The sequence below is a fragment of the Calliphora vicina genome, chromosome 3, assembly GCF_958450345.1.
Source record: "Calliphora vicina chromosome 3, idCalVici1.1, whole genome shotgun sequence".
Lineage (NCBI taxonomy): Eukaryota > Metazoa > Arthropoda > Insecta > Diptera > Calliphoridae > Calliphora > Calliphora vicina.
Genome location: NC_088782.1, coordinates 91,070,934 through 91,085,124, shown reverse-complemented (window position 1 = coordinate 91,085,124; position 14,191 = coordinate 91,070,934). Strand labels below are relative to the sequence as shown.

The window sequence follows — 14,191 nt, the reverse complement described above, 5'->3', positions numbered from 1 at the left end:
TATTTTTTTATATTGAGCAACAACAATATAAAAAAAACGATTTACAAAATTGTATTTAATTTTTCCTTTTATTTACTATAAAACATAGTCACAAAAAAAATCATTTAATTAATTAGTAGAAATTACATCTTTTTATTCATATTATAATTATTAAAAATTCTCCAGGGAGAAATTAAAACGAAAAATCCATTTGGAAAACTGAAAAATGCAATTGCATTATGAATGTAGTTTTAATTAAAATGTCAATTTTTATTTTTTTAATTTAAAGTGGAAATAGAAGCATTCATAAGGTTTTTAAATCAATAAAATCCGACATAGGTTTGAAGTTGTACATCACAAAAAATTTTAATATGTCAAGTTAACATTTTTTGGAAAACATTTTCAAAAGTACATCTGAAAAAGGCATGCGTTATTTGAAAACAAATATTTTATATTTCTGTATTTTTTATATTTCTCTGTTCAGTTAGGTATAATTAAATTTTTTTTATTAACAATCATGTTTTTTAATTTTAATTGATATTTTAGATTTTATTTTAATTAAAATGCAATTTTCTGTTTCGGCAATAAACGATATTCTACAAATTCAAAAATTCAAAAATTGGCAAAACGGGAAAAATATATATTCGTTAAGAAATGTCTGCGATTACTAACTTGCTACTTTTTAAAGTATGTATACTAGAGTGGATCGATCTCCACTACGATATAGCAAACAAATCATTATAGAGGCGCCCAAATTTTAGGTAATGTAAAAAATTTACTTTTTCTCAACTTTGAGGTAAAAAAAGATAAAAATAAAAGTTGAGAAAAAGTAAAATTTGTAACTTTTTCTCGAAAACGATTTTTTTGTTATGTCATTGTGGAATTTTTGTCCTCGTGTCTGTATTTATTGTTTAGAATACACATGGTTTTTTGGTGTTCACGCACAATCATAAAAGTTATTGTACAATTTGAGCGTACTTTAAATAATTAATCGGCCATTGTAGTTCTGCTGTACTTTTAAAGTACAGGATTGTACAGGAAAAAAAAGTATTGTACTGAATTCATCATCCCTGGTAGAAATCATGTTTAAAGTTAATTTAAAATCTACATTATTAAATATATTTACCACCAACATACACCACTGGTTATAGAATAATCAATCTAATAAATAAATATAAAATAATAAAAAAAACTTGCGATACTAAATGAAATGTATGAGGTAGGGGAAAATAATAAAAAAAATTACAAAATATCTGGAGAAAAATACTTTTATTTTAGGTTTTTTTATGTTCCTTTTATCTTTTATTCTATATTTTACCTTAATGCATAGCGTAGCAATCTCATATGTTCTCCGACACAATTGCGGTAAATTTGTGACATTTTAAATCTTTCACGATGGTAGGAAGTAGCACCACCACCTGAACATTTGCTGCAACATTAGAAATATTGTTGCAATCGTTCGACTGTAGCCGTGGGTTATACTTAATCCATCTGTGGCAGAACTTCTACTGCTTCGAGCAGCACCCTCAATAATGTTGTTGTTGTCGACTTCGTGGAGAACAGGAAAGTTGATGTCAAGCACTGTTTCTTCCGTCACAAACAGTCTCTTGTGTTTACAGTGTTTCTGTTTTCTATAGGATTTCGTAATGTTTACGTTGTAACCCTCCAGGTATTCCGTATTCTTTATGTCATAAAATATAAAGAATAGAAAAGAACAATATAGAAATGTTAAATCATATGGCTGGCACATTGTTTAAAGACGAACTTAAAAGTTGCAAATTATTAGCACATCAATCGGCCATATCGACCGTAAGAAAACAAGAAGACAACTTTTCATTTCTGACAGTTATTAAAAAAATCATAAAATCTTAATATTCATATGAATGAACGAAATTTATCTTTTATGTTACGATTTTTAATTTAACCTTTTATATAACTACATATGTACTTGCGTTAGACACGCTACTTTTTTAGCGGAATTAATAAAATAAAACATAATAAAGAAATTTAATGTTTCTGTTAATATTTAATTTATTTTTGGTACAGCACGTTTGAGGTTTAAAAGTTAATAAATTTTCAAAATTCAAAAGGTTGCAAAATTCAAATATCAAAAAGTACTCTTTTGTCGATTATATCTTTAATCAGGTTCACATATATTTAGTTTTGTGTTTCTATGTTTATTAATTTAAACATATTTTGGATATATATTTGGAAATTCATTATCAATTTAAATTTAACGGTCTGTAACGGCGGCTTACAACATTCATCATGTTTATATACATTACCACCAGTAGAAACTTTACTTAAAAACAAATTGATAATACGCTATTATTAACGTTCCTTGGAAATGAAATGTTCGACTTATTATTATTTATTAATAGATAAATATTTTGTTTTTCTGTTAGATTATTTATGAAAATTCGAGTTGTGAGTGAGTCAGTATACGTAGGCGCTGCATAGGGGTTTATAAAAGTTTTTTTTTTGGAAACAATTCGGTATCTCACGAAATTTCACATGGTTGGAACTTAGGTGTTTTTGAGTTTATTTACTTTCAGCATCCTAGAACTAATAGGGGCCAGTGCATAACCTCTCAAATGGGGCCACCTCGGGTCTAGTTTTTTTTTTTTAAAAATCGCCAAAATTCCATTTATGATCCAAATGAGTTGAATTTTAACAGTTATCTTGTCGCTATAAAAAGTTATACGCATCCAAAGTTGGAACATGTAAAAAGGACCGTATTTTTTAAATTTTTTCCCAAAAAAGCAAAAGCGTGTAAAGTAAAATTTGGCTCATTTAAGCCGACATAACACCCCCTAGACCTATCCACACTTGGCCAATTTAAAAAAAAATAGGTTTGAGTATTTGTATAACCATTTATGTTTCCTAAATAATTAAAAACTGTTGTTTACTATCACACGGTAAATAACGTCACAGTAGGTATTTTTCTGAAAATGGAACTCATTTTCCCCGTTTTACGAATTTCGGTATTTAAAAATAAAAAATGTCAAAAATTATAACGACATTTGAGTCTATATTAGTTTCAAATTTTATATTTTTATTCGTGGAAAATCGCCATATTATATTTTTTTTAGTTTTTAAGGTAAACGACGTGCCAAAATTTTATAAAATTATTTAATTTTACGAAGATATCAATCCTTAAGTACCAAGGTTTTCAACAGTAGCAAATACTTATATAACAAGCCTTTATTTACACCTCAGAAGTTCCACAAACCTTGGCGCCTTTGAAATTTTTTTACGTTTTTTTCATATATTCCATGCAAAATGTGTTAGTAACATTCAAAATGTAAATTTTGAATTCAAACACATACGGACTTAACAGAAATTTTGGTAACAGATTTTGCATGCATTCCTTTTTGTTTTTCTTTATGATTTACACATATGTAAATATTTACTTCTTGCTAACCCCTAAACCATTCGAAAACGGTATAGTGGGTAAATTCACAATAAATAAGATTGTGAAATAAAAAAAAAATTAAAATTACTCATAGCTCTTTTCGTATGCGTAGCGACAATACAATACCCTACACCAAGTATATGATCAAAAACAGTTTATTTTGAATTTAAAATTTGTTCGATGTTGCACAGTAGTATAGAAAAGAAGAAATAAAACTATAATGACCAACTTTTGTTTGTGAGTTCAGTATTTTATATAATTTTGATTATAATACACTTTTTAAGTGCCCTGTTAATTAACTTACCGGTACAACATGATTTTTTGCACCCCAACAAAGTGGCTTAAATGAACCTTTCCTGGTGGCATCTTGGAATTCGTTGAAATGATTTTGCCAGTCATATGATAGTAGTCTTGTTTCTAACGTCATTCCTGACAGTTCTGGGGGAGATGATATAAGTACTGGATTTGAATCTCTAAAATTAAATATTAAAAAAAATACAATTATGAATTATTTACTGATGTTTAAAATAATGTTTATTTCAATAAATGAATATGTTCAAAAGATATAACAATTTTAATTCCGATGAATGACAGAATTTGGAAGCAATTATGGTTGTAAAACTTAATTGTGATAATCGGAATTAAGTATATTATTAACAATTATGATAACCCACTGTTCAAATATGTATTTCAGTGCGGCACTGTATATACAAATTTGAAATACTTTTTAAACCCTACACCACCATAGTGGGGAGGGTATTATGCGTTTGTGCAGATGTTTGTAACGCCCAAAAATATTAGTCTAACACCCACCTTAAAGTATACCGATCGACTTAGAATCACTTTCTGAGTCGATTAAACCTTGTGCGCAGAGTACAGGTCGCAATTTTGAAGATATTTCGATAAAATTTGGTACATATTATTTTTTCGGCCCAAGGACCAAGCCTATTGAAACTGGCTGAAATCGGTCCATTATTTCACTTAGCCCCCATACAAATGTCCTCTCGAAATTGGACTTTATCGGTCATAAATGTTTAATTTATAAATGCATCTCCACAAATTGCGCTCCAAATAAGTACGATCGGTCCATAATTAGTCATAGCTCCCATATAGACCAGCTTCCGAAAATCACTTTAACGTGCATAAAGCGCTTAAAAATGTTGGTATACTCACAAAATTCAACATAATAAACTTTCATATAGACATAAATCACACGACCTAATTTCATGGTGATCGGTCCATAATTGGTCATAGCCCCCATATAACCCCACTTCCGAAAATCACTCACTTTCTTACTTGTTTATATTTTCATTATTTAAAAAAAATACTTCATATTAGGGGGTGTACGGCGAACTTTTTTTTGAGGTACGGTCTAATGTACATACAGTTCGCGATAATATGAACACCCCAAAATATGAACACTTTTATACTTCCATTGGCTGCTCACGGCCATACATGGGCATACTGCATTACTTTTTTACTGCAGAAAGCGTTTCAGTAATCAGTAAATGCCAGTAAATTTTTACTGATTACTGAAATATAAAATCAGTATTCAGTAAATTTTACTGATTACTGAAAAAAAAAATCAGTATTCAGGAAACTAATTTCAGTAATCAGTAAAATTTACTGATTACTGAAAATCAATTCAGTAATCAGTAAATTACATTGCAGTATCTTGAGATTTTCACAAAAAATTAAAAAAAAAAAACTTCAATTGATGTTAATTTTTACACGGCAATGTCATTTAAGGCAAGTAGTTGGTAGATAATGGTACTTCAAAGGGCCCATCTATGGTACTTACCTTTTTTTAGTATCTAGTAAAAACGTCCGGATACTGCATTCTTATCAGTAATCAGTCAAATTTACTGATTACTGATTTTTTTTCAGTATTCAGTAAAATTTACTGAAATTATTTTCAGTAATCAGTAAAATTTACTGAAGTATTTTTTCAGTAATCAGTAAAATTTACTGAATACTGAACTTTTTTTTCAGTAGTCAGTAAAAATAATTATATACTGAAAAAGAACTGGTACTGCAAAGTGCCCATCTATGCTCACGGCCCAATGCTCTTTATAGGAACAATAGGAATTAATATATGTATATATATCGAAATGCAAAAATTGGTTAAAAAATATTAAAGTTATTAAAAGTACCCCTGGCTCAAATTTTTTAAAGCATAGCTCAAAAAATCATACCGGAAACTAAAGTGTTTGCTAGTCAATTGATTTGTAGATTTTTCGGGGGGACTCTGATCACAATATTTCTGATGAAAATTTAATGGTGGCCTTTGTTATCAAATGTTTTTAACATTATCAATACTTGAATTGTTAATTTTAATTTTAACGTTAATTTTTGTTTTTATTTAATAATTAGCTGACCCGACAGACGTTGTCCTGGGTTATGTTTGATTTACATTTGATTTTAAAATATATATGTACAATGAATCTTATGGTCATAGAATAAAATATACATAGAAGCGTTACTGAGAGACTAAGAATCTAAGTCTGTTGTCAAAAACCTAAGTCTTGCAACAACAGAATACATGTAAATCAATATACATATTTTGAGTTTTTATATAAGTAATCGAATTTTGGTCTGAAATATGAGTGAACACGGACGGAGCTCCGCGGAGCTCCTTTTCTTGATTTAACGCTTATTGGCCAAGTTATTAGCAAATTTATATATTTTTTAGTTTTTATATTAAAAAATCGTTTTTGTTCAGAAATATGAGTGATCACAGCTCTTTTTCTTTATTAAACGCTTATCAGAAATATGAGTGATCACAGATCGAGCTGCTTTTCTTGATTAAACGCTTATTGGCCAAGTTATTTGCGAATTTAGATATTTTGAGTTTTTATATAAAAAAAATAATTTTTTTATATAAAAACTCAATTCGATCATAGATCGTGCTCCTTTTCTTGATTAATCGCTTATTGGCCAAGTTATTAGCGAATTTAGATATTTTGAGTTTTTATATAAAAAATCGATTTTTGGCCAGAACTATGAGTGATCACAGATCGAGCTCTTTTTCTTGGTTAAGCGATTATTGGCTAAGTTATTAGCGAATCTAGAATGTAGACAACACTAAAATACATGCTTTTAATTAGATTTTTAAAGTTTAGGGAATTCCCTAAACAAGTAATAAAGTATGGTCGGTCAAGCTTGACCATATAAAATATCAATACATCATATTCGTGAGTGATTTTCGGAAGTGGGCCTTATATGGGAGCTATGACGAATTATGGGCCGATCACCATGAACTTAGGTCGTGTGATTTATATCTATATGAAAGTTATTTATGCTGAATTTTGTGTATATACCAACATTTTTAAGAGATTTATGCATGTTAAAGTGATTTTCGGAAGCGGGTCTATATGGGAGCTATGACTAATTATGGACCAATCGTAACAAAATTTGGTGACATGAATTATGTATATATAAAACTTATTTGGAGAGAAATTTGTGTAGATACATAGATAAATTAAACATTTATGACCGATAAAGTCCAATTTCGAGAGGACATTTGTCTGGGGGTAGGTGAAATAATGGACCGATTTCAGCCAGTTTCAATAGGCTTAGTCCTTGGGCCGCAAAAGTAATATGTAGCAAATTTGAGTCGATTAAATGGACGGACATCGTTTAATCGACTCAGAAAGTGATTCTAAGTCGATCGGTATACTTTAAGGTGGGTGTTAGACTAATATTTTTGGGCGTTACAAACATCTGCACAAACGCATAATACCCTCCCCACTACGTTGACCCACCTCAGCGAACATCCGTTGTTAATAACATGATATGACCGAAACTAATGGAACTAAAAATACGAAATTTGATCCGAATATTTTATAATAATAAAAATATAATGATTTAAATGTGAGAAAATATTTTTATTAAAAAAAAATTTTTTTGGTCAAGTTGTAGAAAAATCTTATGGGTTCGTATGTATGAATTGACACAGTTGAATAAAACACACTTGTGTGTTAAAACAGTCCTCATGCATACATATTTGTGGAAATATTTGAAAAAATAATTGACGATCACATGGAATTTAGCAAACAATTTTTGTCTTAATTACCTGGCCACCACTGTATATATTTTAAGATCATGGCCTTCGGCAATTTCAACGCAATCATTATAAATGTCATACTTTCGTCGACCGTTTCAAAATCACATTTGCCATCATTTTCAACACCACTTTAATCTAAGTTAATACCGATTGGTAGGTCCAACATACTATGGTTTTATATACGTCATTGCAAAGGTCATTGAAATATATATCACTAGATATCCATATTGTCTATATTAATGACTTAGTAATCCAGATTTAGGTCAAAAAATAGGTAAAAAATCGAGATTTTAAATAGCAACCGAGCCGGAAGAATTCCGGAGATATTGATGTATGAATCGTGTATGTAAGTTATTTAGGGGATTCGGAAAGTTGATTTCATCAGACAGACAGACAGACGGACATGGCTTAATCGACTTCGCTATCTATAAGTATCCAGAATATATATACTTTATAAGGTCGAAAATGAAAAATGTAGAAATTACAAACGGAATGACAAACGTCTATATACCCTTCTCACGAAGGTGAAGGGTATAAAAATTAAAGTATATAAACATATCTTTATTAGTTACTTATCCCAATAAAAATCTAGTAGAGAAATCAAAGAATTGCGAGGTATCACCTAATAAGTTTTAAAATATCAATATCTCCAAATAAAATATCTTAAAAAATTAAAAATTTAATGAAAATAGACAAACTTCTTGGAAAATTGTTTATATAAAGAACAATGAATTTACAATACATTATTCAGTGGGTCAGCCTTGGCACAGATTTGTAAGATTTTATTAATATTATTATTTTAACTATATGAAATGGTAAATAATCTGCGGCTCACAATAAAAGTGAATGAAACCCCTGGTAACGCCGGGTACAAAAAGCTAGTTAGTTAATAAATGAACTTGAGTTAAAATAAATTTACTTTCAAATTATAAAATATGTATAGAAAAAAAGTTCGAATAATAAAATTTATGTGGTGTTTTTCTATAGCGAACGTGAGCTTTGAGTGGACGTTTTACATGTATTTTGCTTTTGTTACAATAACAAAACACATGTTAAATTTCCACTCAAAGTACTCGTTCGCTATAGAAAAACAGCACAATAATAATTATTTGAATACAAACGAATTTCTCATTTTTATTAGGGGATATTGTTTAAGGACATCTCCGTTTTATAGTTTTATCCGATACTGTATATTAAATTGTTTATTAATTTGTTTCTTCAGTTATTAAGAAAATAATACAAAATTTATAAAACACTTCATTATACAATACATTATTGACAACCTAAATTATAAAAAAGATAATAACGAAAAATATAAAGTCGTTTAATTTTTCAACATTTGTTTTGTTGCGAAATTATATTCAAATGTGAAATTATATTCTTGTGCCAATTGACATATTTTATATTACGGAAATTAATGTTTATTTTCACTTATGCTTTTCATAAAAAAATAAACTGTTCTCTGAAAAGTTGCTAAAACACATATCGTTGGCATAGTGTGCAAACGTGGTAATAGTTTTCGTTTTCGCTATCACAATTTCCAATAAAAGATTTTATTCTTAATGCTATTTAATACTAAAAATTGTATTTTTTTCGCTGAAATAAGACAAAACCCTGGAAAGGAAAAGTAGCATAACATATCATACATATGTTAATGTCATTCATATCACATGTGCATATTTTTGTAAAAATTTTAATGTTTTAAATATTGCATACATTTAAAATCACCATAAAATTTAAGAAAATGTTCGCGTGCTTATATTTACCCACAGTTTAAATCAAATAATGACGTTTTAATTTTTTTAATATTTATGTATATAGTTTCAATCTTGCGTATGTTGTTTAAAAATTTGTAATTTAAATTATTTTTCAGTTAGAAGTTTTTTTTCAAATGTTTGTAATTTATTTATTTTATTGGAAGCAAAATATTTTAAAACGATATTATGATATCATTTTCAATAATAATATAATCACCCCCATATCGTTTTTATGAAATTTGAGATTTTAATACAAAAAGTTATAATAAGTCAAAATACACTGTTTGTTAAAAAAAACGTTTACAATTATTACGTTTTTCTTCGTTTATGCTGTGGTATGCAAAAGTTCATTTTGTGGTATACAAAACTATTTTTTATGGATACCACGCTAAAAGAACGGCTTATCTTTTGAGACCAAGAACGAAAACAATCATAATGGAGTAATGCCTCCAATTCTTGGTCTTCAAACTTTTTTGGCTGGCGTGGGTGATCTTTGTCTTCCGTGTCAAAATCACCACTTTTGAACCGCACAAACTATCTTTAGCACGCTGAAACCGATGAAGCACATTCACCATAAGCTTCGGTGACCAATTGGTGCTTCAGCAATTTGTTTAATATTGTTACGACATTGTATTATCAACTTCAATTTAATGAACTGTACCAAGTTCTTGTTTGAGACTATTGAACAGTATAAAATAATAACACTGTGCTACACTCAAAAATAACTTGGCAAATGACCTATTGCAGGTTGTAGGTCCAGCTGAGTGTATTACAAAACCGGTTTTAAAAGTTTCAATACACCCTCAAATTTCTGAAATATAGGCAAAAATATATTTTTTGGACCCGTAAATTTAAACATTCATAACACAGTCATTATTTAACCGATTTAAAATTTTTTTTAATTCTGAACGATCTTTTTTTGGTTTTTAAGATATGGCTGACCAACGGAGGTTAGATTTTTTTTTAAATATCACTAATATTTGCAATAAAATTTTGAATACAATAAAAATAACATGCTAACAGTTATCTCATCCCTATAAAAAGTTACATGCATCCAAAGTTGGAACATGAACAAATTGCTGTATTTTTTACGTTTTTTCCAAAACACATTTTGCATGGAATTTATGAAAAATTTTTAAAATTTTTCAAAAGGGAGCAAGGTTTGTGGAGCTGCTGGTGAATAAATATAAGGTTTTTGTATAAGTAGTTGGTATTGTTGAAAACTTTAGTACTTGAAGCTTAATAGTTTAGTGAAGTTAAATAATTTTATGAATTTGTCGGTCGTCATTTACCTTAGAAACTAAAAAATTATAATATATAGATATTTTTTATGAACAAAAATATAAAGTTTGAATTAATTTAAAATTTCAACGGTTAAAGATAATACATCAAAAATTGGAAATAGTGTAGATACAAATGTCATTAAAGCAGTGGCATTATTATTTTTTGACACTTTAAATTCATAAAACCGGGAAAATGTGTTCCAAACTCTGAAAATACCCTACTGCATTAGGTTTTTTTTTTCGGGTCATATACAAATTTTATATAGTCCCGAAAAAAAAATTTTCTACAAAAGAAAAAAATATAGGGATTTTTTATAAGGATGAGATATAACTTTTTATAAGGATGAGATAACTGGTAGCATGTTATCTTTATTGTATTCGAAAAAAATTTCGAACTTCTGTAGGCCAGCCATATCTAAAAAACCAAAAGAAGATCAAGCTGAGTTAAAAAAAATAAATAAATAAACCTAAATATCTCTTGAGCTATATTTTTGGGCCGATTTTAATGCAACTTAAGGAAAATATAAGATAAAGTCCAGAATTTAAAATAACAGCACAAAAATGGAAATTAACCCTTAGCAGCACTTGGGGTCCAAATTACCCTCAACTTTTAAAATCACGAAAAACACAACCATTTTGACCCCAAGTCCTCTTAAAGGTTAAAATCCATTTTTTCACTGTTGTTGTAAATGCTAAACCCCAATATATATTTTCCTCAAGTTTCATGAAAATCGGCCCAAAAATATATAACATTTCGCTATCTTTTCATTAGAAATTCCAAATATTGAAAAATTTGACCTTTGACCTTCACGATTCAAAGGTTATCGTTTTCCGATTTTAGCAAAACTTTCAGAACATATTTAAAATTACAAGGACTATAATATTATGAATATGTTTTACTTAAAATTTATAACAGTAAGGAAATTGGACTCATTCGCCTAAATATGGACAAAAAATTAGTTTTTCTTGAAAAACGCAAAATTTAAATCGCAGGTACGGAAAAACTATAGGAGGTATTGACATAATTTTTCCACATTTTTATTCCCTATTATGTTGACAACAAATCCCCAAGTGATGATCAAAAAATTCTGAAATTTGTTTAACAAAATTTTTAAAAATTTGAAATTGGAGTTTTGAAACTGCAGTTAAAAAAAATATTTTTTTTTGGTCATACCTGCGAATAGGTTAACGGTATCCTACGAAGACAAAAACTCATATACAAGTAAATATGGACATATTTTAAGTAAAAATGAGCTTTTATTTTAATTTTTCTCGAAATATCTTAATTTTTTTCCTAAATTTTTTGTTCAAGTTGCCTGTAGCACGTTAATGGTCTGGCGAATTTGTAATAACTTTAAAATTTTTTAATCAAATTTTGTCATTTATATCTCATTACAACGATAATTACGTACGTATTTCGATTCTTTTGCATTCAAATGCAAAAGTATTTATTTAGTAGCAAAATTTTTTAAAAAACTGAAAAATTTGCATTTTTCTCTAATTTTGGCGATAATAAAGTTTTTGGGTCATTTTGAACCAAAGGAGAAACAGGGTTAATTTCCAAAACTTTTTTTAATGTAATATTCATTAATATAAATAAATCTACATATTTCTAGAAAACAATGCAGAAAGTTAACGAGTTTCACCTATTTATTCCATATTAACAGTAAAATTTTGCATATTTCTGAACTTTGACCACGATGCGCGTCCAGAAAGCCATGCCCGATTTGGCTCAAATTTTCAGTACTTAACATTTAGGCCTAGTGTCACAATATTCCACCCTGCACTCTTCAAAATTTTAACAAAATTTGTTTTCCATACAACTGATTGTCACTCTAATGTATGCATATATTTTGTAGATTTCTTTAAGGACTAATTATATTTTAAATTTCAGCTCATTCGAATCGTACTTGGATTTTTGGAGATATTTTTAAAAAAGTGAGACCCGATATGGAGAGTAATTTTGCTAATTAAGCATAAAAAGCTTTATTTACAACATTTGTGTCTTTGGTGAACCCCACTGAAATTTTACGACAAAAAATTGCGTAGAATATTTTAATCCTTAAATGTCCTTTCGGAAAGGATTTTTTTTCGATTTTCTCGATCTTAACTCTTCTCTCTTGATCAAAACAAAATTAACAAAGTATAATAAATAATAATCAACAAAGTTCAAAAAATAATAACCAACGACCATCACTACAAGATCTTCCACAGAAATTATCCCCAGAAAATTCCACAATATAACTCTGACAATAAGAATTCTCTCAGATATTAACTTTCAGTTAGTATAATGCTACCTTCGATCAGAAAATTAAAACTTTGACCGACTGTAAAAAAAATTCAGAACAGCTGGACTATAAGTTTATTCTACAAAAATGATCTACTCCGCATGCCCTTTCAGAATTATAGGGTCGCTAGTCTGTTCCAAAAATGCTGTTGGACAGTGTTATTAGAAGAAAAACTACGTAATTTAATCATTTTATGAAGTTTTTTATCAAAATTTCTGTTCGGATTATTTTTGTTCCAATGGCATAAAAGGGTTAATTTCCATATTTTTCGATTCCAATATCATTTCTTAATATTTTGGAATATATATATCGCCACCTGAAATACAAAAGGGCGTAACAACCAAAAAATTCTAAATTGAGTTTTTAATAGATATTGGTACAACGCATCAAGGCACACGTATTCACACATTTTTAGCTTTCTATTTTTTAAAAATAACCACTTTATTGATGAAAGAAAATTATATTTGTAACCACAAAACTTTAAATTTTATTATGTTTTTTGTCTCTCCTGTAAAATTTATGTTGATATATTTTTTATTTCATACAAATATGTATTCGAATGAGAATTATTTTGTGTTTTACAAAAACAGAATTTTTAACAATACCTTGTAATGTCAATTGAAAATATGTGTGTATAATATACTTACGTTGCTAGTTGCTCAATGCCAAGCGAGTGAAGAACTGTTGGCAGGCTCGGAAGTGAGTGACAGGTAGTTAGCTTATTTTGTCGCGGGTAGTAAAGAGTCAATACAATACAACTTTCCTCCTTCATAGTTAAACCACCTGCAGAAGAAAATAGAACACAATACCAAATAGAAATTAAACAAAACTGAAACAACATGAACTGGAGGAGTCAAAAACGTAGATACAGAGGGAAAAAACTAAAAAATGTAGATTTGTGCCATAAGCTGCCATAATAAAAGCCAGCGAATGTAAAGTTGAAAAAAAAAACAATATGAAAATGTTGAATGTGCAGTAATAATAAAAGGATCTATAATGGTATGGAAATATTAAATGAACTATTGACTGAAAATGTATTTGAAAGGCTGTATATGCAACGTTTAAATATCTAGACAGTCAGTTAGAAATGTATGTACATGCTAGGGATGCCACATGGTGATGGATTTTACAAATATAAGTATCTGTGGACATTTGACAAAACCACTTAAGTGTAATTTTTAAATCTTTCAGGAGAGTGCTACACGCAGAGAAAAAATATAGTTGGGCATAGTTATACTTAAGTTGTTTTGTCAAAAAAAAACCACATATATGATCCATCGGTATATTTTAGGTATTCTAGGCGTTTCCCGGATTACTTTTTTTATACAGTTGTGATTGTTATACCAATCACTGATTTATTTGCAATATATTTTAATGAGGTCAAGTTGCAATAATATAATGGA

General features: G+C 28.8%; 1 protein-coding gene across 1 annotated transcript in view; it reads right to left on the bottom strand.

Moving 5' to 3' along the window:
* Positions 1-1,282: 1,282 nt before the first annotated feature.
* olf413 overlaps positions 1,283-14,191 on the bottom strand; it is a 53,090-nt gene continuing 40,181 nt past the window's right edge. Inside the window, exons 8-10 of the mRNA XM_065504515.1 lie at positions 13,436-13,571; positions 3,699-3,867; positions 1,283-1,660 (exon numbers count right to left, since the gene is read on the bottom strand). Of these exons, the coding sequence (XP_065360587.1) occupies positions 1,370-1,660; positions 3,699-3,867; positions 13,436-13,571 (596 nt within the window). The 3' untranslated portion in view covers positions 1,283-1,369. The remainder of the gene's footprint in view (positions 1,661-3,698; positions 3,868-13,435; positions 13,572-14,191) is intronic.